This window comes from Muscardinus avellanarius, assembly GCF_963383645.1.
Source record: "Muscardinus avellanarius genome assembly, chromosome: 7".
NCBI classification, from domain to species: domain Eukaryota; kingdom Metazoa; phylum Chordata; class Mammalia; order Rodentia; family Gliridae; genus Muscardinus; species Muscardinus avellanarius.
The window spans coordinates 19,846,178-19,873,294 of record NC_137793.1 but is presented as its reverse complement, the minus strand read 5'-3'; the positions used below and the strand labels follow the sequence as shown (position 1 = coordinate 19,873,294).

The 27,117-nt window shown below is 42.3% G+C and overlaps 1 protein-coding gene across 7 annotated transcripts in view; it reads right to left on the bottom strand.

The window, feature by feature from the left end:
• TENM2 (teneurin transmembrane protein 2) overlaps nt 1-27,117 on the bottom strand; it is a gene marked incomplete at both ends in the record, with an annotated part of 986,019 nt that overhangs the window by 296,838 nt on the left and 662,064 nt on the right. For all 7 annotated transcript variants that reach the window (XM_080698868.1, XM_080698869.1, XM_080698870.1 and 4 more), the window contains one exon: nt 5,354-5,588. In XM_080698868.1, the coding sequence (XP_080554994.1) occupies nt 5,354-5,588 (235 nt within the window). The remainder of the gene's footprint in view (nt 1-5,353; nt 5,589-27,117) is intronic.

The following is a 27,117-nucleotide window of genomic DNA, read 5'->3' as shown; positions in this document are numbered from 1 at the left end:
AGAATGAATCTGACAAAATATCTACCTAGATTTTTTTTTTCAAGAGGAGAAATCAATTGTGAGCAGTATGTGGGGGTGCCTGCCTGCAACTCCAGCAACTCAGGAGACTGAGGCAGAAGGATCACAAATTTTAGGCCACTTTGAGCAATTTGGTGAGGCCTATCTCAAAATGAAAAAGGGCTGGGATGTGGCTTAGGGGTAGAACGCTTGCCTGATGTGTGTGGGACCGTAGATTCAATCTCTGGCACTGTAAAATAATAAAAATCAATTGCTGACAGTTTTTGGATACACTAAGTAAGCTCTTACTTATAAATGGATGATTATGTGCTACATATGTTATTTCAGAATCAAAATGACCAGTAATAACTGCACTTACGCCTCTTGCCCCAGCAGAGTTAATATGTCCAAGAGTGAACCTCTGTTTTAGGCCACAAAACCTGTTTATTATTAAGTAAATGACATACTATTCACCCTAATTCCTAAGTCCAAAAATTGATGAGGAATCCTGACCCTCAGACCCGCATGACAGCAATTATTAATGTCAGCTGTGTCTACACGGAAAGCACACACCTCGCATCTCGAATTGTGATCAAAGACACACCGCATGCCCATCCGAGGAATACCACCTTCATCTTCATTATTACAACTGGACCGTTACTCCACCCGACTCCAAAATGACCTTATTATTTTATTCTCTCATTTAAAATGTAACAATTACTTCTTACACTCCTGGGATAAAGTCCCAAATCTTGAGCGCAGCCTGAAGCCCCATACCATCCGGCCCTTGCCTATTTTTCCAGTCTGCTTCTTCTCCTGGCACCTCATTACTGCCCCACAGCAGGTGGCAGCCTTGGATACCTGGAACTTTCTTTAAGCCTGATTAGCACCTGCTCACCTTAGCTCATATATCCATTTTCCACGGGCCTGGTTTCTCCATTCTCTCAGAGCACTTAGAATGGAAGGGGCATGTGCATAATTGCTTGCTTACATTGTGTCCCACCAGCTTAAAATCTGTGTTAAGGCAGGGAATTTTTTCCCCTCCTTCTTTCTCTTTTTTTAAAATTCTCAGTGCCTGGCATATGGGAAGGGGTTCTCATAGATATTTCTAGAAGGAATAATGAGTGGCCATCTTAAAAAGTAACTCAAAAACTTGTTTATAGCTTAAGGAACTTGGTGATTAAAATTAGGGCTTTTGGTGTACTGAAACTCAGAGGGCAATGTCTTCCTGCTTGGGAGTTCTCTTTGGTGACCTGCTGCCCAGAGAGATTTAGAAAGAAGCTTGCTTCAGCAAATACACGAAGATGGAAAAGTTCTTCCACTGAGGTCATCTCTACTTTTTGAGACAAGACAAGCTGACTTCAAGTTCTCCCAAAGAAGCTGCCAGCCAGGGAGCCTCCCACCTTGGCACTCTGCAGAGGAAGTAGATAGGCAGGTGAGGCCAACCAAGACTTACACGTGGACTTTTGTTCCAGGGCTTCCGTGAATAGGTTGAAAGGAGGGTGGAGAGCAGTGATTTATATATTGTACAGAGTGCTTACATTTTGTTCCCTGCCTTATGTTTGGTTTTTCTTGGATTATATCATGGCTATACATAAATTGGCTACTTTGGGGAGTGGAAATTTAGATGCATTTTTTATATGATTAACATTGATACAGAACTTCCCTTACATGCTTTTTTGCTTTTTATTAAATTCCAAATTTGCCTTGTATTCAATTCCAATAAGTCTTATTTTCCTGCTATGTCTCCACTAATTCTATTTGTCAAAGGAAAAAAAATTGAAGAAACATAGTTCAGAGCAGATCTAACATGCCTTTGAAGACTGATGGGCAAGTCACAGAGTGGTTCTGAGAGGTAAAGGCCCATTCCCCAGTCGTCTAAAGAAACAGATGGGACTTGGCTGTAAGTTCTGGGAGCAGCAAAAGGCCTGCTCCTTATCCGCAGAGTTGTAGAGTTCTTCCACCACACCCAGAAGTCTGTACTAAGGAGACAGGAGTGGTGAAGCTGTAATTTCCGCTGCATTTTCTACACTGGTGATTATGGCAATCTCCAGAATGCTCTGCCTTTATTGGTTCTCTTTCCGGGATGTGATTAGCCAATTCTAATTTGGTATGAAAGATAGGAATGAGAATCCTAGCATGGTATCATGCTCCAGTAAAGAACTCTCATACCTACAAGTCTACCTGAGAAAATGTCATCATTAAACTCAATTGTTTTAGCTTTTAAAGGAGTAAATTTGTTCAGTTGTCAGCTGCCTCTGTGTGTGTGTGTGTGTGTGTGTGTGTGTGTGTGTGTGTGTGTGTACACACACAGGGGGAATGGGAACACATAATATGCTAGAGTCTTTGACGTTTCTCTACTTTCCCTCTAGGTGAACTCCTACTTATTCAGTACTTCAGCTGTGAAACTTTTCATGGTGTTTCTGGGACAGTATTTACTTCTTCCATTTTATAATCACTGTCACTTTTATACTTTCACTATTGTCCATACTGTGCTATCTTTTGGTTTATGTGGCGATCTCTTCCTTTAGATTATGTGAGAGCCTGAGGGGGCGGATACATGCTTTATTCATCACATGTTACTCTTGAAGCACTCAGCAAATATTTGCTAATAAAAATCAAATTAAGAACATTTAAAAGAGAATCATAAATTTAAACAGTCCTATAGACTATTGCAAATGTTATAATCCACGAGGCCAGCTGTATCTTCAAGTTTTTTTTTTTTTTTTGTACTCAGATTTGTGAATGGAGTTTCAAATATTTGCTGAATTTTGTATACTCTTCTTGGTTTCTGGTAATATCCCTGTCCCAAAGGCTGAACTTCTCTAATTTTTAGCTCTTGAATGTATCGGAGAAAGAACATCCAGATGTTGTTCTCCCTTGATTTTCCTTTCTGATAGATGTTGAGGTTTTTGAAAATCCTATTTACCTGCCAAATGTTGTCTTTAACTTGTCTCTTTCAAATACATCATTGAGAAGTCTTAACACCACATATCCAAAAGATGCGGAGAAGGACTCTAGAGTTCAGAAAGTAAGCTCTAGTAAAGCTGACTTTAGGAAAATGATCGGCTGCATGTGGAATCTAGCTATCAGGTATTTGTCAAGAAGATGTTTTATTACAAATGTTCACGCACACTAAATATCCTGGAAGACCCATCAGTTACATCAGGAGCTAGAAGCTGTATTTGTGTGGTGGTTTAAGTGGGGCATATGTTTTTATCACCAAGGGCAGACTCCTTGCAAAGAGCAGACACCGGATGGATCTGGCCCTGTAAATGCAACAATTAGGGCTATAAATACAGGTTTGTGGTTGTTCACCCATAAGACATTTTACTACCTTATTTTGTGGGTGGGAACCACTAGGGCTCTATTCAATGCAACTTAGAATTTATTTTCTTCCCGAAGCCGTAGACTTCTTGCAGGTGATTTTGTCCTTCTACATATAGATTCTGCATTTTTAAAACAACAACAATAATAGTCTCTCCTCACATTGCTGGAATGCTTTCAGGCTTGAATGAGATAATGTATGGATTGTGTCTGGCGAACATAAAGTGCACAATAAAAAGCAGTTGCTAATGGCGATGGCAATCTTCTTTCTTTTCCCTGCCTTCATTTTCTATAGCAGCCACCAGACTTCTCTTTCCTTTTGCTTCTCCACAGAACACACTCGATGTAGTCTTTCTAACCAGAAACTAGTTTTCAAGTAATCATTCGTTAACATAAACATAGGCTGATTTGTGCCACACAGACTCGAGGGTGGTGCACCAACATGGGCAGGAAAAAGATAATCTCCCTCAGCTTTAAGGGCAACCCTGAATCATGGCAAGTTGAGCCTGGTCAACCACGGCTTCCAGAAAAGCCGTTCATTAGTGGATTATGCTATCAGTACAGGTGTTTAAATTGACCTTGTATGTATAGTACATACATACAGTTTTTTATTGACTTGACATCTTTTAAGCTTTAGAGATTAAGATTGTAGGCCTGGTTAAGAATAACTAATAATGCTGGGTGTGGTGGTGCACACTTGTAAACCTAGGGCTTGGGAGACTAAGACAGGAGGATCGCATAGGTTCTAAGCCAGCCTCAGCTACTGTGTAAGGCTCTTAGCAACTTAGTGAGACCCTGTTTCCAAATAAAATATAAAATAGGTCTGGGAGTATAGCCCGGAGGTAGAAAGCCTCTGGGTTCCACCCCCAGTACTACAATAATAATAATAATAATAATAATAATAATAATAATAATAAATAGTCAAAAAATAAAATTAAAGTTTGGAGTAATTATGCTGGCAAGAGTATATATACCATATTAATGTTCATGATCTTATGTAAAAAAAACTAAAAAAATCATAGATAAGGAACAATCGCAAATGATACAGCTTTCAAAACTGCTTACACCTGTGGGCTGAAAACTCACTGGCCATTATCAGAAAGGGTACAGATTATTCCTGTCTTCCTCAGACCTACATTAGTAAAGTTTAATGACAACTTGAGAACTTTGGGAAGGATTAGTATGAAGGAGTTCCTCTGTCTGTGGAGTCTCCCTGGTCCTTCCAGTCAGGGAACAACACCAACCACGGCACACAATCTCTGCAAGTGTCTGGGGATGGTGCCACAAGGTTGCTTCAGTCTCTGGCCAACTCACTCTTAGCCCTCGCTGTCTGTTATAGCCCGAAGCGACAGAGGGTCTTCTTGCAAGTCATTAAGGTGAAGATGCTAAAACCACAGCAGAATGAGCAAAGCAAAACAAAGCCAGACCTGGAGCGCCTTTTCCAACTCTTCTCTCCAACATAAGTGCAGCCCTTCCTCTCTTGTTTGCTGTTATATATTCTTGTTTGCCCCACAGGCATCAAGCTGTTAGTGTGTGCAGGAGGGATTAGGGGGAGGCTGCTTGTTGGACGAAGTATAAATTAAAATTATACTTCTGTCAGTCTGAAATCAGGGATTGTTTCTCAAGGTCTCCCCAAACACTTAATTTCAAATGAGTCTTCATTTATTACTTCAAGAAAGGCCAAATGCATAATTTATCAGCAGCTTTCAGTCAATATACCCTTATAAGCATGTTTCCCATGAGCCTTTGAGTAAAAATATGTTATGCTAATTCTATTAGTTGGGTACACAAGAGCTGTCGAAGAGAGTAAACAAGCATTAAAAGGAGACACATGTGAACAAAGAAATACCTATCAACCTACCGTCCAGGGTCAAATTACCAAGGGAATAAGGAGGTGTTAAATGTGTCTCATTCTTTATGCCAGGAATCTCTCTCCCTCTACAACTCTGAGACACCAGTGCCCACGTGTGGGTGACTCGTGGCTACCGTGACGCAGATAGTGGCTGTCTGAGGCCGGATGGCAACTTACCGGGTCTCCAGTGGCACGTTGCTGTTTAGCACCCAGCTGTCCTGAAGCTGGACAGACTCTGGTGTGGTGGCCAGGTCATTGGGCGCGGGGGCTGGGGCGTGGATCTGACTCCGCCGGTTGGTCAGCGAGTTCCTGTTGAGGGAGTTTGCCGAGGTGTGGTGGTGCGACAGCGTGTGGTTGTGAGGGGGTGGCAGAGGGGGCCTCAGTGTCGACTGGCTGTGGTGGTTCGGAGGACCTGGAAAAGAAGAAAGAGAACCAGCCATCAGTTCCTGCACATTCCAGGCTCCAGCACTCTGCAAACCCAGGGAGGGGCATTTGCGACCCAAGTCCCCGTGAACGCCCCTCACCAGAGGGACAGGTAAGACTGCAGAAGGCATCCCAGGGTCAGTTACAAATAAATGACAGGCTTTAATTTGCATTTATCCATATGCATTAAATGAGGAATAATGAGGAACAAGGTTAGCAACATCAAGTTGATGAGGGATGACCGATGAAATTATTGGAAACATAATAATACCACAATCAAAGTAATGCCAGACTCAAGGGGACTATTGCCGTAACAAGTTTCTATTCCATGTTCTGGTAAAAGTACACTGTGCAATTCCTTAAAAGACACAAGTTGATCTCATGAAAGTAGAAAGTGGAATAATGGTTATCTGAGGCTGGGGAAAGTGGGGAGTATGAGAGGGGGTTCATCAATGGGTAAAAATTTACAGGGAACCAGGAGGAGTAAGCTTTGGTGTATGGTAAAGTAACAGCAGTTAATAATAATTATATTTCAGCTAAAAATGGTGATGCATGCCTAAAATTCTAGTATTTGGGAGTCCAAGACAGGAGAGTGGAAAATTCAAGGATAGCCTCAGCAACGGAACAAGAGTCTTAGCAACCTAGTGAGACCCTGTTTCAAAACCAAAAAAATGTAAAAAAAGGGCTGGGGGTAGGGCTTGGAGGTAGAATGTCCCTGTGTTCAATCCCCAGTAAAACACACACACACACACACACACACACACACACACACACACTTCAAAATAGCTAAAAGAGGATTTTGAATGTTTCACCACAAAGAAATGACAACTATCTGGGGTGATAGACCACTTTCCCTGATTTGATCGATGCATACTTTATTAAAGCATCATATTATAACCAATAAATCTGTATGATGATTGTGTGTCAATTAAAAGTAAAATACACTTTGAGCTTTCTAAAGGTAATAAGAACATGGTACACTAGGAGTCAAGGAGTGTCACATGACAATCCTGGCGGGGGCCAGGAGGACAGGTGCCAGGTGGGCATCCTTTTTACAATGGGGAGAGTGGAAAGAGTCCCCTGACAGCTCCAGGCCAATGTGAGAAGGAGGTCAGGTTGAGGAGCAAACATGTCTCCTCATTTGGTGAGAAAAGGTGAAGATCTGGACTTGTGGGTAGAATTTTCTGGATCTTAAGGATTTGACAATCAATCCAAAATAAAAAGTCAAATACATAAATATGTGCATATATGAACACATATATGTTTACATATACAGTTTTTTTTTTCTTAAAAGTAAGTCAACAAAACACAAGCCTGCTCTCATCAGCAGGCTGATAACCTCTCTCCTCAGAGAGATGAACCCTTGAGGAATTGGCCTCTGAAGGTCGGAGGTGGTGTTTCCAAACTGCAATCCTTATTTCAAGTTGCATCCGATTTCTAAAATAGCGAAATCCTTCATCCTCACAGGGAAAATGAGCGAATGAAACACTACCTCTGGAATCATCCCTGTGTAAGTACCACTACAGAGGACAACTCCACACAAGGTTTTCGCAGCAACCGACGAAATCTTTTAAGCGGAATGAAAACGAAAGTAGTTCTCTATGCGACGTAAGCCTATAATTTCATCTTAATGGATGCCGAAACATGACTTTTAATTTGTGTCCTTTGAGAAAGTTTAGTTTTTGAAGCCTCTAGTCGGAGCTGGCAGCTCACCAGGTGACTGCTGAGCCTTGTCATTTTGGCCTCTGCCAACTTTTAAAATCCTCAGCCCCTGCTGTCCTGGCTTTAAGAAGTTGGCTCAAGTCATTTAAACAAGCAATTTGACACAAATTTCAACTACTTGTCTCCTTATGTGGTCGGGCTACATCTCCAAAAGGTGTAATCTACATTCTAGGGTTCCTGTGAAGTCTGCAGAAACATTCCGAGGAAAAGACAACATGTCAAAAAGATACTAGGTTTGGAGACCATCACGGCCAGCAAAAACAGGGGGAAAAATATGGAGGCAACTAGTTTCTTAAAGTTTGCATTTCTGGGCTGAATTATTTTTTCAGTGTTCAGAAAAAGACAACTAAAACTAAAACCCGGTGGGAAGTGCCACAGTACAGTCGTATGGATTTTAAATCGTGTCCTCCAAATGAACCTGTAATTCATGTTTTACATTATGCATCAGTGACACTTTAAATATATCTTTGGGGGAGCTTCATAGCTGTAGCACGCTATTATATTTTCTCGCATTGTTGTCTGTCTTGTAATGTATTATTACATAGTTATTTAGCATTTGTCTGTCTCGTATTAGTAAAAAGAGGCGGGAAAAGGGGGTGAAGTGATGTGCTAATGATCTCAGGAAGATGCTTGCGAACCCCCCCCCCCCCACTCAGTTAATGAATTCTCACGTGTGCCTTCCCCCTCTCTCAACGTTCATCCAAGTGGTATCATCACTTCCCATTAGTCAGGTAATTATGAGATTTGCCTCCGTAAAAAGAGGTGAGTCAGTGCACGAGTCAGATTCCGCCTTCACAGCCTGAGCCCTGGATTTCCATCTCTCTCTGCCCCCACCCCCAGCTCTCTGGACCACACACTCTTTCCAAGTACAAAGGAGCCATGCGAGGGATTCAATTCACTAAACGAGATACCAGAACCTCCTGCTTGCTGTCTCTTTTCCCTGGGCTGAGCTTTCCTTGTCTGCCCCGGCGTGTGTGGCCTTTCTCTGTCCACCTGTGTGATGTGTGGGTGGAATTTCTGTCTGCCTGTGTGCCCAGGGCTAGTGCCCAGGGGGAATAGAAGCACCTATGTGGGTGCTATGTGATCTATTTCAAACTGAATAGATGGTGAGTTTCCTCATTAAATGAGAGGTCAAAGGCTCCTTCCATTTCTCCTGAAGCAAAGGCTTAGAACTTTCTGGAAGAAGTAGAGAAAGAATAGCAGAGGAATATATAAGCTAACTTAATTCTCTGCCCTCCTATGAAGCAACATGCTATTTCATCGCAAATGAATTTAATCATCGACAACAAAACTAAAAGTTATCTGGCATCTTCTGTATTGGAAGAGGTTCCCCTGATTATCTTTGTTCATTCCAATGTGATGTTGACTTTATTTGCTCATCTCTCTGTCCATCCATCCAGTAGTCCTAGTTGGAACAAGGGGGAGGAGATGACGGAAGAGATGTTCATACCACAGAGTAGTAAACGGTACCACTGGGCGGTGCTGAGTGATGTGGGAAAATCTAGGAAAGATATTTAGCTGGACTTTAGGGGATAAACTCTTACAATCCAGGTTCAAGAATGGAGCCTGCAATGTTCTAGTTGCATGGTCCAGAGCGTGCTACTGTTTTTCTTTCATTCTTGAAGTGTTCGTCTGCCAAACGGTGAAAAACAGCTGCTAAGGTTGCTATGAAAGTTAGAGAGAAAGGGTCAAAGTGCTAACCAAGCTACACACTGGCCGACAAGTTCCTTATACCACGTGCATAGCACACTCCTGGGTTCTTTCAGGGACAAAAGGATGGACAAGCCATAACTGAACTTCCCAAGATTTGAGTAGGGAAAGTCAATGGAGGCTTTATCTATCTAGGTCAGAAGAAACAGACGGGCAGCTCTTGATCTGAATATCACCAAAAAATTAAAAGTCAATAGTTTATAGAGTGTTTTGGATTTCTGCAACCAGAGTAAAATTACTGAGTCTGTACCCCCTCTTGATAACTGTAGGATAGACATGGATGCTCTCAGGGTTTTCCTCCAGTTTGCCATGAGCCTTAACAATCCCTGCTGTCTTAGCCTAGCTGGAGACATCCACTTAGATTCTTCACTCTGAATGCCTTCATGTTGCTGGCTTCTGGTTTAACCCTGGTACCCTGGTATGTGGCATGGGCTGCGTGCCTCGCAGGACAGCACCCTGTTATAACTAATGATCCCCAGCACTTTTTGCACTTAGAAGCTTTTGTTACCACCATCCCGCCTGCTTGCTCCCTGGGATGGCTTTCCATTGAAAAAAAAACAAAAACACCAACAATGGCTGACAACATGCCTTACTGCTTTCCAAGACACCAAAACACACAAAAAGCTTTTTCCAAAGAAAAGAATGCCTTCCATCCACAACGAAACAGAAGCAAAAAGCTCAGCTTTAGGATCACTACTATCCACTCTAAGTCCCATATATTTGTGCATATAATTAATATGCATATGCTGATGACTCTCCTATGACACACACACACACACACACACACACACACACACACACATACTCACACACACACATATATATGAAATCATATATTAATGCGGTTTAATCACAAATAGCTGCATAATGCTTACACAGGATCAACCTAATAAGAATGTTATTCGTAGGCAACAGGCACTGTTATTAAAACTTGGATGGTGACTATTATATGGTACCTGATCCATCACTTTGAGTCAAGAACCTGGAAGTTATTTTTAGGTACTGTGTGGCTGTTAGCCCCAGAAGAAGGAAACGGTGCATTGGTTCTTTAATATAGGCTAAAGATGGTGTAGTCTGGTCGCTTAGAAAACATAGGCGGGAATCACCCACCCTAGAGCTCTGCTCTGCCTCTCGATGCCGCTTGAATCGGAAGAACTAGGCCAGAACCGCCAAACTGCAGCGCAATCTCTTTTTTATGCCTTCCCAAAGGCCCTCTGCAGCCTCCTCCCCTGTGCGCATCCCTGGCTCCCATAACCAGCAGGGGGAGGGACAAGCAACGGTTAGGTCTGTCAGAGGCTGAGCCGAGAGCAAATTCCATCCAGACCAGAGGTATTTCACCAACACCTTGAGGGCAGAGGGATGGAGGGAGGAGGTCCAAATGCAGCCTCCTCCTGTATTTGGAAAGAACCTTCTTTATGTGTTTCTAAATATTGGGCACTTTGGATACTGCCCTTGCTCTCTCCTCTTCTGCCTTGACAACCACTGAATGATGTGCACCCAGCAGAAGGGACTTCAATTTTCTGTTGCTGGCCCATGTGTGTGTGTGCTGCGGGCTTACGGGGGCAGGCGAACTGTCTGCAGTGTTTCACACATCTGGCCACTACTGCAGCGAGCTGGAGCCCTCGCCTTTCGTAGGGAGGAGAAAGAAGAAGGAAGGCTGGGAAGGAGGAGGGAATCTGCCAAACTGTACTTCTCTTCTCATCTCTTAGGACTTGGCCCAAACTGCGGCCAGTGTCTTGACAGAGGGGGCTCACTCTCCTGCACCCGGAGACTGTCCTTGATAGAGGGGCCAGGAAAGAGAAGGCTGTGCTCACTTGGAAGGAATGATTAGTTGTTCTCTTGCTTACACAAAATATATGACTGCAGAGGAAAAATAAAAAAGCATTCGGAATGCTTTCACAGTGACACACAGCTCAGCCCCGCCTGGTGGGAAAGGAGAAGGGCTGTCACAAGGAGAGGTCACTGCAGCCTTAGAAACCAAACTTTTGCCAGCTCCACCTGTGTTCATAAAAGGTCAGGGATGAAGAGACATCTAATTACTTTAAGAACACTAGCTCCCTTTTAATAAGCACCAGTTATATGATAAACACACCACACATCTCATTAATTTATTTTTTTGGTGCTGGGGATTGAACCCAGGGGCATTTTACCTCTGGGCTATACCCTCAGCCCTATTTTTTTTATTCTTCATTTTGAAACAGTGTCTCACTAAGTTTCGAAGGGCCTCACTAAGTAGCTGAGGCTGGCTGTGAACCTCAATCCTCCTGTCTCAGACTTCCAAGTACTGGGATTACACTCGTGTGCAACCATGCCCGAATTTACATATCTTATTTAAAAAGCTGACAGTAACTTGAAGAACAGGCAGGTTCATGATGTAAGCCTTGCTCCATCAATTTTGCATTAACAATATTGTAATTTGTGTCTTTTCTAGATTTGCCTGCTGTGTATATTGTTTTTATAACTGGACACATGGTTTATATTATTTTGGGGTCTTGTACTCTCTACTACATTGTTAACTCCTCCAGGGAAAAGGCCATCTGTCCCATTTTTATGTCCCCAGCACAAAGTGCTTGATGTAGTTCTGGTGCTGAACAATGAACACAGGTCATGTCCTTGGGGGTTTATATTTGGAGAGCCTCAGTGGAGAGTGATCAGGGCAGATTCCTACCTCTGTCTTTGTGAGGGATTCAGCTGATCAGTGGAATTAATGAGAGGCCTTTTTCTTAATTTCCCTAATTCTTATTGCTCCCAAAAGGTTCTTTACAGAGAGCAGTACACAGGGAGAAGGTGACTTTGAACCCTTCTGTCTTTGTTTTGGGCTGGTTGTTCCTGGACGTGCCTGGCCGTCTCATCTCTATTCTCCAATAGCTTTATTGAGATATAAGACCATTCAACTTTCTAAAGTATGTTTAGTGTCACCACTATCCAATTTTAGAACATTTGCATCATCTCCAAAGTAAACACATAATCTTTCTTCCATCCCTGTCTCCCCCTCTCCCCTACCCTCGCCGTTGGCAAATGCACATCTACTTTGTCTTTCATGAATTTGTGTACACTGGACATTTCATAGAAATGGGGATTTCTCTGTTTTCTTTTTCTTGTTTTTTGTTGTGTGTGTTGTACTGGTAATTGAACCCAGGTGCTTTCTACTTTCAAGCTACACCCCAGGCCCTAGTTTATTTTTATTTTGAATCAGGATCTTGCTAAGATCCTGGGGGCCTTGCTGATTTGTGAGGCTATCTGCAAACCTGTCATCCTCCTGTCTCAGCCTCCCAAGTATTGGAATTATGTATTACGGGCATGTGCTGCCACATATCAGTTTTTTTTCCCCTCAAAACTATGACATCTGTTTGTTGCAGAACCCCATCAGAAAAGTTATGCCAGTGCACAGCCAAAGCCCACCTGGGCAGAGACAGATACTCTTTTGTGGAGGGTGGTGGAAAGGAAGATCTTGAGTTGGGTACATATCTAGCACTTAATAATGAATAATTACCATACTAGGGACCAACTCACCTAAGTAGGGCAAGTTCTCACACACAGTGGGTCAGAAAGGTATTTTAATCATAGTTGTTCCATCTTTACTATGGACCACATTCAGTACTTGGTTTCCTTAATCATCGGGGAAAGTATTACTTGAGATCACTGTCAACTCTACTGGGTACTTTTGAAGTCACACACACACACACACACACACACACACACACACACACACAGCCACTTGAAATCCTAGAGAAGAAGCCTCCTAAAGAGGAGATTTTATTGAAAAGTTCCAAGTGAGCGGTGCCTATCTGGGCATTTCCATAAATCTACATTACCCTAGGTATCCAGCATCCTCTGGGAGAAAAGAGCCTATCAGTAGAAAGTAATGGTTTTGGGTTTTTCAATTGCCCTAAGGATCTTGACAATACTATTAAGACCCATGAGCTCCCTGTCGAGAAGTTTAGGAGTGAAATTATTAATATGCCCAGACGTTATGTTGATTGTTGCACCGCAGCAGAAACTACTCTCTCTGTTATTTGAGCTGCATTATCACTTTTCTGAGCAGAGAATTGCATCAAAAATTTAAACTCCTCTCATCCCGGCTCATCACATAGCTTTTCAAGGTCTTATTGTAAAATAGGCTGGGCATAATTTAGATATTTCTCTGCCTATGGAAGATAATATGTTTTCCAAAGACCAAAAAAAAAAAAAAATTTTTTTTTTTTTTTTGGATAAGGAGAGTATCCCCTCCCAGTAGAATTTTCCTCCATCCATAAAAGGTGCCATATCTTAGCTTTTTAACTCAGTTTTCTTGGGTGCATTTCATCCATTTTTTTCCTTTGAGATATTCACAATCCTTTTCTCTGAACACAGGAAGAGGACCAAAACAAAGATAAAAATATGATTTTGATTTTGGACTGAGCCTCTGAATGATGAGGATAAAATCTGCTGTGCACCATTCATTCCTAGCAAGGATAACTGCAGCAGGCCTGCTAAATGGCAGGGAGGGGATAAAGCTTCCTGGGCATTTCACTTCAAAGCTCAGTGGAATTATTTACTATCAGGGTGACCTTTTCCCCAAATCTCTCCTGGTACATGCCTTATAGGGCAAGGGAACAAAAGTTTCTCCATCCTATATAAACAGAAGTCAGCTGAATGTCAGGCTGGGGATGGCACCTCCCTTCGTGTGTCAAGTGACAGCTGATGTCATGGGATGTTGGGGCATGCTGCTAGAGACATTGCAGAACACTGTTTTGTCTTTGGAATACATACACATGAGCAAGTAATTACCCAAGGAAAACAACTAGCTGAGTGCATAGCAGAATCCATAGCCCAGGATTCCATGGCTCAAGCATAGTCAGAGGGAGCACCCTTTAGATTTTTTTCATTATTGTTCATTGGTCTGGTCTCTTTCAAAGTTGTCTAGGAGTTTTGTCTTCCAATTAAAGTGGATCAGATCTCTCCCAATGCCCACAGTCCTTAATGGATAGCATGGACAATGAGCAAGAAGAGATGAGAAGCCCTTTCTTCCACCTCCTCGAAGAGTTCTGGAGTAAGCGTTAGAAATAAGCTGGACCAACAGATGGATGGAAGGCCGCCGCGTTGTGAAGCTCTAGTTTTGTGGCACAGAGAGGAGTCAATGCCATTAGAAAGACAGGCTCCTTCTGTGCTTCACTGAAAAAGTAGGTTTCTTCCTGGGTTCCTAGTTAGTGCCATTTCCTGGATTTCTTGTCTATCACTTATCGATCTTCCTGGTGTTGCTTGGCTGACTGTGGAGTCAGACAACCAGAATTAAGGGGGGTGTAACTTCTGTTTGCATCCGCTTCCTCACCCATAAAAGGGTGGTTCATAAGTTTCTACTTGCTGAAGAGAACTAAATGAGATAGTACATTCAAAGCTCTCAGAGGCTACAAATTAGAAGCATTTCAGGAAATGTTAATATTTATCTGTTTTTTGTCCCAGTAGGGCCAATTCTTTCCTGAAGTGGTGGATAAAAGGGGGACACAGGACCTACGACTCCCAGATGATCAATTTGATGACTTGAGAAAACTTTTTGTTGCCAGATGTTTTAAAGGTGAAGAGCGCCATTAAGAAGAGGGAATCCTTTTCTCTACTGATGAGTGACCGTAGCTCTGGGTCTTACAGAATATTAAGATAATCAGTGTGGTTAGTTTTCAGGCTTGCAAGCTTAAACACACTGAAAGAAAATCCTCGAGTGTTCGACAATCTAAAGTGCTTGATTGCAGCTATTTTTCATTGATCAATTCTTTTATTGCATATGAATATTAGCAAATAAAGGGCCTAGGTTTTGTTTGGCACGGCTGGTCGTGCTAAGCTTCGGTTCCCTGCTTAGCATAAGAAGCCTCTGATGCAATGGAGACTTTAAGGGTTCCGTGGACTATGTGTGAACCATGCAGGGCCCTCTTTCTCACCACCCCCACTGCCAAGTAACTCCTTCCCCTCCCAAGCCATTCATCACACCGAGATGGCTTCAGTCATGAATTAGCAATTATTTTCTCAGAGCTTCTTGGGTTACTGAAACATCCCAGTATTTATCACCGCAAATGGAATCATTCTTAATCCCATAATGTAGAGAGGGAGTCATCTCTCACGTGAAACAATCGGATTTGGCAGAGAAAATAATTTCCGTTTCTCCCACTGCCTAGCTGACACTTTAATTGTGTGGTCTGGGGAAGGCTTCCCGGTAAGATAACACTTGGTCAGAAACCTCAAGGTAAAAAGGAGAGAGCCATCCCACCATATGGAAGAAAAGCAAAGCAGGTGGATGGAACAGCAAAGACAAAGGTATTTTATATCTGGTGTGTAAGGATGTGTAAGGATTGCCCCAGTTTGTCTCTTTCACTCAGCTTTGAGTCTGGGTTTTGAAGGAAATATTAAATAAGAAAGGTTTGTGTCCTCCCCGGCCTCTGCCTGGTCTAAGAACCAGACAAGCAGGAGTCTGCCCCATGCCCTTTGCACTTGCGATAGCCTTTGCCAGATTTGGAAAACTGAGTGGCTTACTTCTTGTGTGGCTGCGTATCTCAATTAGGACATCATCTTGGAAGACAATATCAGTAATCCTATCCATCTTAATTTCTTTCCTAAATACACGTTGACATCTAGTTTCTTTTTTGTTGTTGTTTTAGTTCTCCTCCTACACTATGAAATAAACATTAGAAAAGCAAAGATGCTACTTTATCTCTGTTGGGTCCATAGTCCCAGAATACTTGGTAGGCAAAGAAAGTGGTTGTTGGGTTAATTAATTCTACCTCTACAAGCATGGCAAGAAAGAAGAAATGGAAATGATGTCCAGATTGCAGCAGAAAGAATCATATTTCCCTGGGGCTGTGGCATGGTGCTATTCGGGACAAACCTCAAGAGCTCGAACTCAATTGAAGTTCGAGAAAGAAGTTTTTCGTGGGTGTCTCTGCCAAAACACATCTCTACCTCACACAAAACTGTAGCAATTTTCTCTCTTCCTGAAGCAACCAAAACATGACAACAAATGTCTCGCAAGTAGAATTCCCCACAGAACAAAGGAGGGCAGAGGCCTCCCACACACCCAAGTGGGAATGGCATCCTTAACTCCCACACTCTAACAGGCTCTCCTGTGGCCCTTTCTGCTACCTGAAAAAAAATAATGTTTATTTTCCATCACAAAGTCTCTGCACTGAAAAAATCTTTGCTGCAGGCCTCTGACTCATCTGGGCAGGGTGAATCCTGATTCATCTGCATAGTTGGTGATATAAAAAGAAACTGAATAGGCAAAGAAAAAGGGGCACAGGGCTAGCTAGGGTTTGCATGTCAAAAATAAGATCTATGTATGGCATTCAGCCTCCTTCGGGAAGCCTTTTATGAGGATCAGATGAAATCCAACGGCTTCCTAGAAAGACTGCTGGTGTGAGATCTCCTGTGGTTGCTCTGTTACAGGTCTGGCACTGGAGCCAATGTGGCCATACCACATACCAAGTGACCTCAGTTCATAATAGCTGGTCCAGTAAATCTTTATAAACCTCTCAGGCTTATACATGGTATATCACTGGATAGCGTTCTCATTCCATGGATTTTTTTTTCCTTTGGGCAAAGAAGCCTAGCAAAGTCATGTATACTTAGCCACATGACAAAGCCTTTTGCATACTAGGAGAGAAACCCAGGGAGGTGGCAGCTTTCTCCACAAGACTCCTTTTGCCTTCTCTCCAAAGAAATTCCTCACACAAAACAGAGACATAGGACCTAAGTTTTCTCTCCTCAACCCATTTAAAAACATTTAAAAATTTTTTGTGTGTGGTACTGTGGATGGAACCCAGAGGCATTCTACCTCTGAGCTACACCCCCAGTCCTATTTTTTATTTTTTATTTTGAAACAGGGTGTCACTGAGTTGCAAAGGGCCTCACTATGTAGCTGAGGCTGTTTGTGAACCTTGATCCTCCTGTCTCAGCCTCCAGAATGCTGGGATTACAAGCGTGCGCCACCATGCTCAGCTTAGCATGTTTTTTTTTTTTTCATTCCCTCATCCCTGTCTTGATTTGTTCAGATGTTCACTTGGCAATTAAATAATGAGCACCAACTCTAGACCCAAGGACTTTTAGTTTCACGAGGTCCCTGGTCTGTTGGGTGGTAAAGGAAGAGACACGTCTTCTACTGACCTTTTGTGTTAGACACAGGTTCCCCCTTCTCCTTTTTTTTAATCCTTGTTCTGGTTAACTACCAAAGAGCCTCACTTTTCCATGAACATTGAAAAAATTTTTTTGACTGGTGCATTATATACATTCATAGTGATATGTTCATATACGTTCATAATATGATTCGATCTGTGTACACTTCAGCTTATATGTGAAAATGTTGTAAGGGCCATTAAGACATACTGCTCTAAAGAATTTCATATATGTATGCTTATCATGAAATGATTCTCAAATACCTTCCCCCATTTGCCACCCCTATGCTTCCCGCCGATGACGAGGCCCTCCTCTGCCAGGTCTCCATTCATACCTGTCCCAGTGTAGAAGGCTGTTTTGTGCTAGTGTACCATTTAAAGGATGCTCTGTGGCATACAGAGAAATTCACAAGAATGTTAATTGTTACCTGCGGAGAGAAACTATAACATTTTGATTCATTTATGTTTTCAACTGAATGCGGTATTTACCAACTGTCTTTTATGTTTAATTCCAGATAACAGAGCATGGCAGATTGGAGCCTTCGATTATGATCCCGGAGTGCAGGCGCTGTATCACTCTCCTTGCAAGGATTAGACTCTTGATTTCTGCCCTGGATTCTGAATTGCCAAGTGGGGTCTATGCTGGAGAGCAGTAGGGGTCACATGACATTCAGGGCACTTCGGCAAACACAAATAAAGCATCTGGATTTACAAAGCAAAAATGGAAGTGGAGAAGATGAATCGGTTGGGACACCTGGGCTTCCTCCCATTTTCTAGTCCCTAGCGACCTGAACTTCTGGTCCTCCGAGCACCATCACGCCGATTCCGTGATTCCGTGTGCGACACAAATGCCTGCCGTTTAGATATTTGTATGATTAAAACAAACGCAGTATGACCCACTGAAGAAAACAGAAATAGAGCTGAAAAAGCACGCCTTTTTTTTTTTTTTTTTTTTTTTACACAAAGAGTTAACTGACAGAAAATGTAAGGATCGTTTCATTAGGGAATGAAAAAAAAAAAGACTTATAAAATTAACCAGAAGCAGCACTTGACAAAAGAGAGTATCACACCAGAAACATGCGTTTTTACTTTTGACAGACATGAAAGCTAATCAAAATGCCATGACGAGGATGCTCATACATTGCTGGTGGGGATGCAGAAGGACAATAGGAACTCTGATGGTAAACTTACTGCACTGCTGAATAATCACAAGCCTAGGTGTTTACCCTAGAGAAATGAAAACCTATGTTCACCCAAAAACCTGCACATGAAAATTTATAGCAGCTCTGCTCACAGTCACTAAAAACAGAAAACAACCAGATGTCCTGCAATGAGCAAATGAATAAACAAAGTGTGATACTCTGTATGATGGGGTTCAATGGTGATTAAAGAAGTGACCAGAGTCAAAGATGATGGGGATTCAGTGCACTTAACAACTGGTAAGAGAGTTGATTATAAACGCTCCCACCAAAACATCACACGGAAGTGATGGGCATATGAATTAGCTTGATGGAGCCAGTCTACCATGTACGCATGCATCTAGCAAAACATCATGGTGCGTGCCATAAATGTATGCAATCTTTGTTTATTAACTTAAAATAGGACTGGGATTTTTAAAAAGAAATGAACCACTGATACACACAACCACCCGGATACATCTCAAAGGTATCGCGGTGAGTGAAAAAAAGTCAGATTCACAAGGTTGCCTTCGTGCTATATAATTCCATTTATAGGACATTCTTTTTATTTTATTTTATTGTGTCACCGGGGATCGAACCCAGAGATGCTCTACCATTGATCTATATCACCAGATCTTTTTATTTTACTTTGACATGGGGGCTCATTAAGTATCGCAGGCTGGCTGCTGGGAACATACAATCTTCCTGCCTTAGTTTCCTGAGTAGCTAGAATTACAGGGGTAAGCCATTGCCCCCAGATTTACATGACATTCTTGAGTTGACAAAACTGGAGTGACTACAAGGGGCTAAGAAGAGTGAATTGCAGGACTACACAAGGGTACCACTAGTGGGATTTGGGATGTTAAAGCTATTCTGGGTTCCTTTGGCTATGACGGTTACAGAAATCTATACGCGTGTTAAAATTCATGGAACTGCACAGAGCAAAGCTGACATGTTAGTTTACAAAATATAATAAAACAATAAAAATTAAATATCAGTATTTATGCTAACAGGATAGAATACTTTGGTTTTACAGGGGAAAGACCTCCTCCTTCAGAGAAGGGTCCCCGTGAAGCAGAGAAGTTGAGCTCTCCTCTCAAATACAAGGGAGCAAATTCATCTGAAAACTTGAAATATCTAACGTATCAGCACCTCTTTTAAAAAGAAAAAGCACCCTGGGCAAAAACAAAATCTGGATCAACATCTGTGTCAAAGTCCTATTGGCATATTGCTAATCGTTTTTGGTTTTGAATTCATTTGAGTTTTGTCTGCTAAAGCTCTTGTATCTATCGCAAGCTGTTTAAGAAATAATACCAAGTAAAAAGGAGACAGAATGTCTCTGATGTACAAAGTTGTGTGGCCACTGGCTCGGTTCTACAACCTTGTCGAAACTTGAACAGGGGCTGTATTATTCATCATGATAAGATTATTAATTGATGGGGAACATTACAAAACTTCCCAACCTGTTTCACTTCCCGACTGCATACAAGGAGATTTTTTTAGGGACGGAATCTGCTACCGAACGTCTCTTTCCTAGGAAATGTCCCCTATTTTGATTCTGGGAGGGAAAAAAACGTGCAAAAATTATTTTAAAAGAAAGAAAAAAAAGTTTAAAAATTATTTAGAAACCCTTAGGGTGTTCACAGTTCCGCAGCATGCTGGGAGAGAGAAAGAATGTGAACGGAGAGAAGTGGAAAGGAAGGAATCCTTCCCATTCTGTTGGACAGGATGGCTCTCATGCCACCATGGGTTGACAGGGAAGACACATAGAGAATGCGGAAGCGAGGCTGGCGATTTACATAAACATTTAAACTGACTCTAGAACTCTAATCTTTGTGCCTGGAGTGAGCACCAGCAATTATCCAGTGTTTCCTCATCCTTTACTTCTCAGACCATCCTGGACTGTTTTCCTGACCACTGCCTTAGAGAACTAACCAACTTCTCTCCCTCACAACCTCCTGGAACTTGTTGGATCCATGTGCAGATGCCCCTTTCTACCCATCCCATCACTCTTTATTTTTAATTCTTTATTGTCCTCCTCTTCTAGGATGAGGGATTGAGCCCCTGGTCCAGAGGTTGTTACGTGATTGGTGTGTGGGGTGGCAATACGGCTTGTGGGATCACAGTTTCCAATGGCAACAGCTTAACCCGGGGACACAGGTGTGGCCTAATTAGCATAGCTGTCTGCACAGCCCGGCACCTGTGACCCACATCAGTCCTGTCCATGGGAGCCCGGGAGCTCAGAAATGATGGGGCTGGGACTCAGCAAGGACAGGGGTGTTCAGAAAGATGACACTGCCTGGCCCCATAACAGGGATTTTGGCTTGTGAGAGCTTGTTCCCAAAAGGGGATGGAGTGTGCGAAGTATAGGAATTCTAACAAGGGAGCCTTCAGCACGGATAAATAAACAACATGGGACGCCCCACTGCACAGCAGCTCCTTCCTTACGTCTCTGTTTTTCTTGCAGTTGTAAAGCAGTCTCTTTCCTTTTACCATTTTGGGCAACACTCTTTCCTGGCTCTGTCCTGGTCCCTTAGGTGTTTAGGTGTCTCGACCTTTGCCAGGAACACTCCGGAGGACACAACTACACCACCACCCACCGTTTCCTGACTTCCCTTTCCTTTGCTTTTAGGTTCAAAGTAAATGAAAACCATCATCTGCCTACCTGGACCACTCCAGGGTGGTGCCGCCTGCACAAGTGTCCAGCAGAAGGGAGGTAGGCTAGGCCTTTTTGGTGGCAATGGTTCCTGCTAGCTGACTGAGGGGCCGAGTGCACGGATGCCAGGCCTGGGAAAGCTGCTACTTCACGGGCTGGAGCGGAGTTTCCTGCTCAGTGGAGACCAGAGTCCTGAACGAGCAAAGTCTGGCAGCCTGACGGGAAGGCTGGAGCGGAGCGAGCAGCCCGGAGTCAGACAGGTGGGAACTATCTTTGCCTTCCCTCCCAGGAATCGCGCCGCCAGTCTGCTTAATGCCCTACGGCTTTCCACGTGTCTCACTGCTCCAACTAACTCCCTCGTCCCAGTTTCTCTGCGGAAGCAGCCCTTTCTCTGTGTTACATCAGTGGCTGCACTTGTCATAGGGACTCGTTTTCCAAGGGGAAAACTCTTTTCAAGCCCTGGCTTTTAAAGGTGTCAACAGACGTGGCATGTCTGCGCTCCCCAAAGGTTGCCTTTAGGTCCTACAGTGAAGTATGATTTGAAGGCAACACAATTTTAAGGGAAATTTCAAGGGAGAAAAATCGGAATCTTTTTCTTTCTAGGGAGAAAGAGAAAAGTCTGGTTTTCTGGGTGAAAATGTAATTGTTCCACCCCATTTCCATCCCCCCTTCCTCTTATAGTTTAGGAATAAAGCAATTAATGTCATAGGGCGCTGGGAATTCAAAACATTTGGAGGTTAATGGTAGGATCTGATGTGTTATAATGTGAACAGGTCTTATTCTTCTAGAAAACAGCTTTTTCCAACCTAACCAAAGAAAATAGTCCAGCCTGGGAGATGTGTTCCGGGGGGATTAGTCTTAGTTTAACCTGATTTCTAGAATAGGTTTGAGAATTCCAGATCAAGTATCACTTCTCATAAAGGTACAATCACCAATGGCTTCATGATAAACTTTTTTGATAGTCTTTTTTTTTTTTTAGCTGTTTGTGTCACATTTATTTTCAAACTTATACATTAACAATACTTATAATACTAATTATAATATCACTAGCTAATGTGTTTTGAGCACTTACTACCTGCCAAATTCTGTTAAAAACTGTATTCAAACCAGGCACAGTGGTGCACACCTGTGACCCCAGCTACTTGGGAGGCTGGTGGAGGATTGCAATGCTGAGCCCAGCCTGTGCAACTTAGTGAGACCATGCTCCAAAATAAAGAATAAAAAGGGGCAACAGTGTAGCTCAGTAGTAGAGTGCTTACCTAGCATGCTCAAGGATGTGGGTCCCAGTACTACAAACCAACAAGTTAGTTAAATTTAAAAAGAACTTCACATGATTATACAATTAATCATCATAATGACCCTATTGGGGAGGGGAAGTACCCAGTATATAGATGGAAAGACTGAGGTTTACAGAGCTTAAGTAACCTGCCTCAAATTATAGAGCTGGGAATTGAAAACCAACCCACCCCGGGGCATGTGACCTGATAGCTATTATTGCTCTTTGTGGATGGTCCTGGGTCATGCATGTTTTTTTTTTCTTTTCTTTTTCTATTAGACATTATTAATAAATGAGGTAGTCCAAATGAGTGATCTTTTCACATCACCAAAGCTTACTGTCTGCAAGTACTTGATATTTTTATTTTAACCATGTTGTGTGGATGTATTAATTTGAAATTGGAAGCTAAATTTGGCTGCATTTTAAAAGAGGGTATAATGAGCATAATTCCACATCTAATTGATGACTGAAAACTTATTAAGAGCAAACATGATGGTACTATGCAGTCAGATAGCTATGTATCTCCTTTGGGTTTGTTTTGTCTCTTTCTTTGAGGTCAGGCTATTCATATTCGGGCTGCTCTGGGCCCAGTATTATGAGCCATCTCAGGCTTTTTTCCCTTTTTTGCTGTATAGCTCGGAAGTTCTTATTAAAAAGAATATTAAATTTGTTAGAAATTCCATGTTAATGAAGAGCAAAGAAAAACCTAATGAAGGCCTAAACACACACACACACACACACACACACACACACACACACGCACACACACACACACACACACAAAAGGCTAACTGAAAGCTATTTTGTACACTTAAAATGGAATTTTTAAAATTTATTTTTTACCTTGAGGTTACAATTCCCCCAAAAATAAAGTTACTAAAGGCCTGTCCAGAATACCAAAGTGCTTTGAATTATTGCTGGTTTCTGCCCATGACCTTGTTTTCCCAGATGAAATGTAAAATGGAAAGGTGTATATCACTTTATATTTGGAAAACAAACACTCATGCCTGCTCAAGCCAGAGCTGGAAAGATAAGAACTCTTTTTCTTAGGATGGAGTATAAAATAAGGGGCCATTGGTTTAGCTTTAGGGTTGGCAAACTATGGCCCTGGAACCATATTCAGTTCCTTGGTTAAGAATATTTGACATTTGGCCAGGCGTGGTGGTGCACGCTTGTAATCCCTGTGCTTGGGAGGTGGAGACAGGAGGATTGTGCAGGTTCAAAGCCAGCCGCGCAGGCTTAGGAGACCCTGTTTCCAAATTAAAATAAAAAAAAAAATAGGTGTCTGGGAGTGTAGCCCAGAGGTAGAAGGGTTTCCAGGAACCCCAGTACCACACACACACAAAAAGAATATTTGACATTTGAAGTTGTAAAAAAGAAGAATGTATGATAGAGACCATACATGGCCGGCAAAGGAAAGCCTAAAATGATGACCATCTGGACCTTTAAGGAGAAGAATTTTCTGACCCTTAGCTTAGTAGATAGTGGAAAGCTTCTTGGAGCTAGAGGTACTTGAAGTATCTCATCATAATCCATAAGGTCTATTTGAGTCTTAGCTGTATTTCTATTTAGTATCTGTCTATGCGTGTATGTTTAAATGAATGAATGATGAAACGAATAGGCGTAATGGGTAGGGTAGTAAATGTTGATCCCAGACTCTGGTTCTGATTCATTCAGTGGCCCCGACACCTTCCACAAACGTAGGCCTCCTCTAAATCAGACACGCTCAGTTCATTAGAGAAACCACTGAGGGGGTGAGGATTCCCCCTAAAACACAGAAACAACCGATTCCCTCTCTCCGGTTCCACGTTACATCCACCCATAATCAATCTTCACAGGATCAAGACATTCAAATATAGAATTAGAGCCAGAAGCGCGCTACTATGCGTCCGATAAATGGCACCTCCCAGGAGCTAGTGCAGACTCCCCTCACCCACCTGCAACCAGCCTCTGCCCGCTTTACAGCTACGCACCTAGGCAGCTCACTGTGGACGGCGGTAAAATCAGCAAACACATCTTTTTCTTCTCGGGTGTTTTATATCTCACTGACTGTTTGGGCTTTATTGAAACAGAAATGTCACACTGCTATCTTTAGAACACTCAGAGTCTGAGCTAGGAACTCTGCGGCTGATGCCCTACGCATTAAAGGAAGGGGATGCAGATTTCGTTTCTGCAGCAGCAAAAGTGGCCCCAGTTTTCAAAACAGCCATTAATCTGTGATAAGGAAAAAAGGCAGAAGGGCTAAAAATCTTCCTTCCAACCACCATCCAAACTAAAGTTAAATAATCCAGCTATTTCTGAAGCAATTAGTGGTATATATTATTTCCCAACACTCATGAGCAGAATCGTGTTGAAAACCAGCACTCTTGACACGTTTCTCTATAAAATCAATTACTTTTAAAGGCAAGAAACTCATTCTCTAACCCGGGAACATATGAGACACCACCTGCCTGCTCCAAGAGATGCCTTTTTTTTAATGGGTTTATGGGATTGGGGGGCTCTTCTTCTGGTGTTATTGGCACATTTCTGCAATCAGGAATTTCGAATGTATTTTAATACCTCCATGGGCACTCTATGGCCCAATTTTCAAGCATCCTGAGTCTTCAGCAAGAGGACACTTTCATCTTCTGCTAGAATTAGGCTTCCTAAGCCTGATATGATCTTAATTATTAGAAGTGCTTTCTCACCCAAGTTCAGTCTCTGACATCATAATAAAGTACAGTAGCTCCATTTCAGATGAGAAAAGAGCTGATTCAGGGAGATACTGTATGTATCTGTTTGCATAGCAAGAATCAGGCCTGAATTTATTTTCCTAGAGATGTTTCATGGATAACATTTTCATTTTCATCAAAGGCAAGCAATTTAAAAGTTCCTCTTGCTGTTGACAATCTCCATAGCAGGGAACCTGGGATGATTACAAATGGCGAGGCTTTTCAAGGGACAAAACCTGCTGTTGCATTTTCAGAGCAGATAGCAGAAGGCACGTACAGAATGGTGTTACAATGGTTTGGAGTCTTCTGCTTTTTTGCAGAAATCAAAGGCAAACAAGTCCTTCCAGGTAAAGTTGACATTGACAAAGTTATCAGCCTTATATAACTGTATGGCATGCACATATCTCTCAGTGTTTGAAATTGGGCATTTTCTATCAGAGCAAGAACAGTAACTCTTTCTGGGTCATTTTAAATGTCATTTGATGAATTTCCAGTTTGGTTCAATTAATGGCACTTTGAAAAGAAATCATGCTTTCTTTCAAAAACAACAACGACAAAAAAATCTCTCTTTCTTCTCTGGAAATGATCTATTCACTGTCAGAAACTGGTTAAGCATGGAAAAAAAGAGCTTTTAGATCTGAGCTAATTCAAATGAAACCGTAAGTCAGTTGTTAAGTCAGAATTCTGGGTGGGAGTCTGGAGTCCATCCCTCCCCCCAAACAAAACAAACTCCTTTTATTTTGATTCTTTATTTTTTTAATGCAATCTCACTAACTTATTTGTTCCCAGAATACATTGAAATGCTTGTATCTAATATCCATGAGCACCCTTGATAAAAATAAATTGTTAAGAAGTCTGAATCTGGGGAAGGGGGGTTGGGTCCTGGGCCATATATCAAGTCTGCCATTTCAGTTACCTCTGCAAAAGCCCCCTTCATCTGAGATTGGCCAAACCCAATTGATCTTTTTATGTCTCTGGTCTTCTCTGAATGAAAGTAAAAATTGCCATTTCCCTAGAGCACAGTAAAGAGATCTGAGCATGCCTCTTCTTTAAGCAATAACCATTAATATGGGTTCCGCTTGTACCAGACATCTGTAATGCTTTGGGCTGTATTTTCTGGCGAGATAACAGTGTCGTCTGGAGAATTGGTGCATGAAGAGGACAGAAGGCGGAGAGACAGAGCTGAACTGCTCACTTTTGCTCCTATCTGAGGGACAGCACTCTTATCTCGCATGGAAACGTAGCCCTGAGCCAGAAAGAAAAGTTTCATACATCTTTCCCTACCAAATTGTCACTATTTCTTCTTCCCTTGTGGCCCATGGCTGACCTTGATTAGAATCCACTCTGCCGTGCAAGGATTCAGAAGGATCTGAAGAAAGGTCATGGAAGACCATCACTTAAGCTCCTTCAGGTCTAGACTACCATTTCCTTGACGACCCAGTCTATGGCCAATCTGTCTTGAAAATGAGCCAGAAAGGATACTTGACAAATTCAATAGGCACGTAGTGAACATCTGTTTTGTGCCTGGGCCTGAGCTCCTGGTTAAGACCATAGTAGAATCTAAGCTGTAGTTCTCTATTTTTTAGCATTTGTAGTCCCATAGGAGAGACAGATAGCTTCAGCAGAACTGGATAAGTATGGAAAGAAAGAGAAGTGTGTGAGCCGGGCATGTTGGCCCACGCTTGTAATCCCAGTACTTGGGAGGCTGAGATAGGAGGATTGCAGGTTTACAGCCAGCCTCAGCTACTTAGTAAAGCCCTCTGCAACTTAGTGAGACACTGTTTCAAAATAAAAGATAAAAAGTAGGGCTGGGTGTGTAGCTCAGAGATAGAATGCCCCTGAGTTCAATTTCCAGTACTGCAAAAAGAAAAAAAGAAAAAAATATATATATGAAAGAAAGGGGAGTGTGCAGAGTGATCTGGTAGTATCTTCTCTGTATGCTAACATTTTGAAAACTTGGAACTTTTGCATGGATCCAGAATTTTTGAGGCTATAGCAATTTCACTGGCAAGCAAGGGAGGCTCTAACATTTTCCAGGAGGCATTTAACAAATGCACTTAGAGAAATCTAAGAGCTACCCTGCTCTTCTTCACACATTCTTCCAACAAATTTTTTTTAGTGTCTCATGTG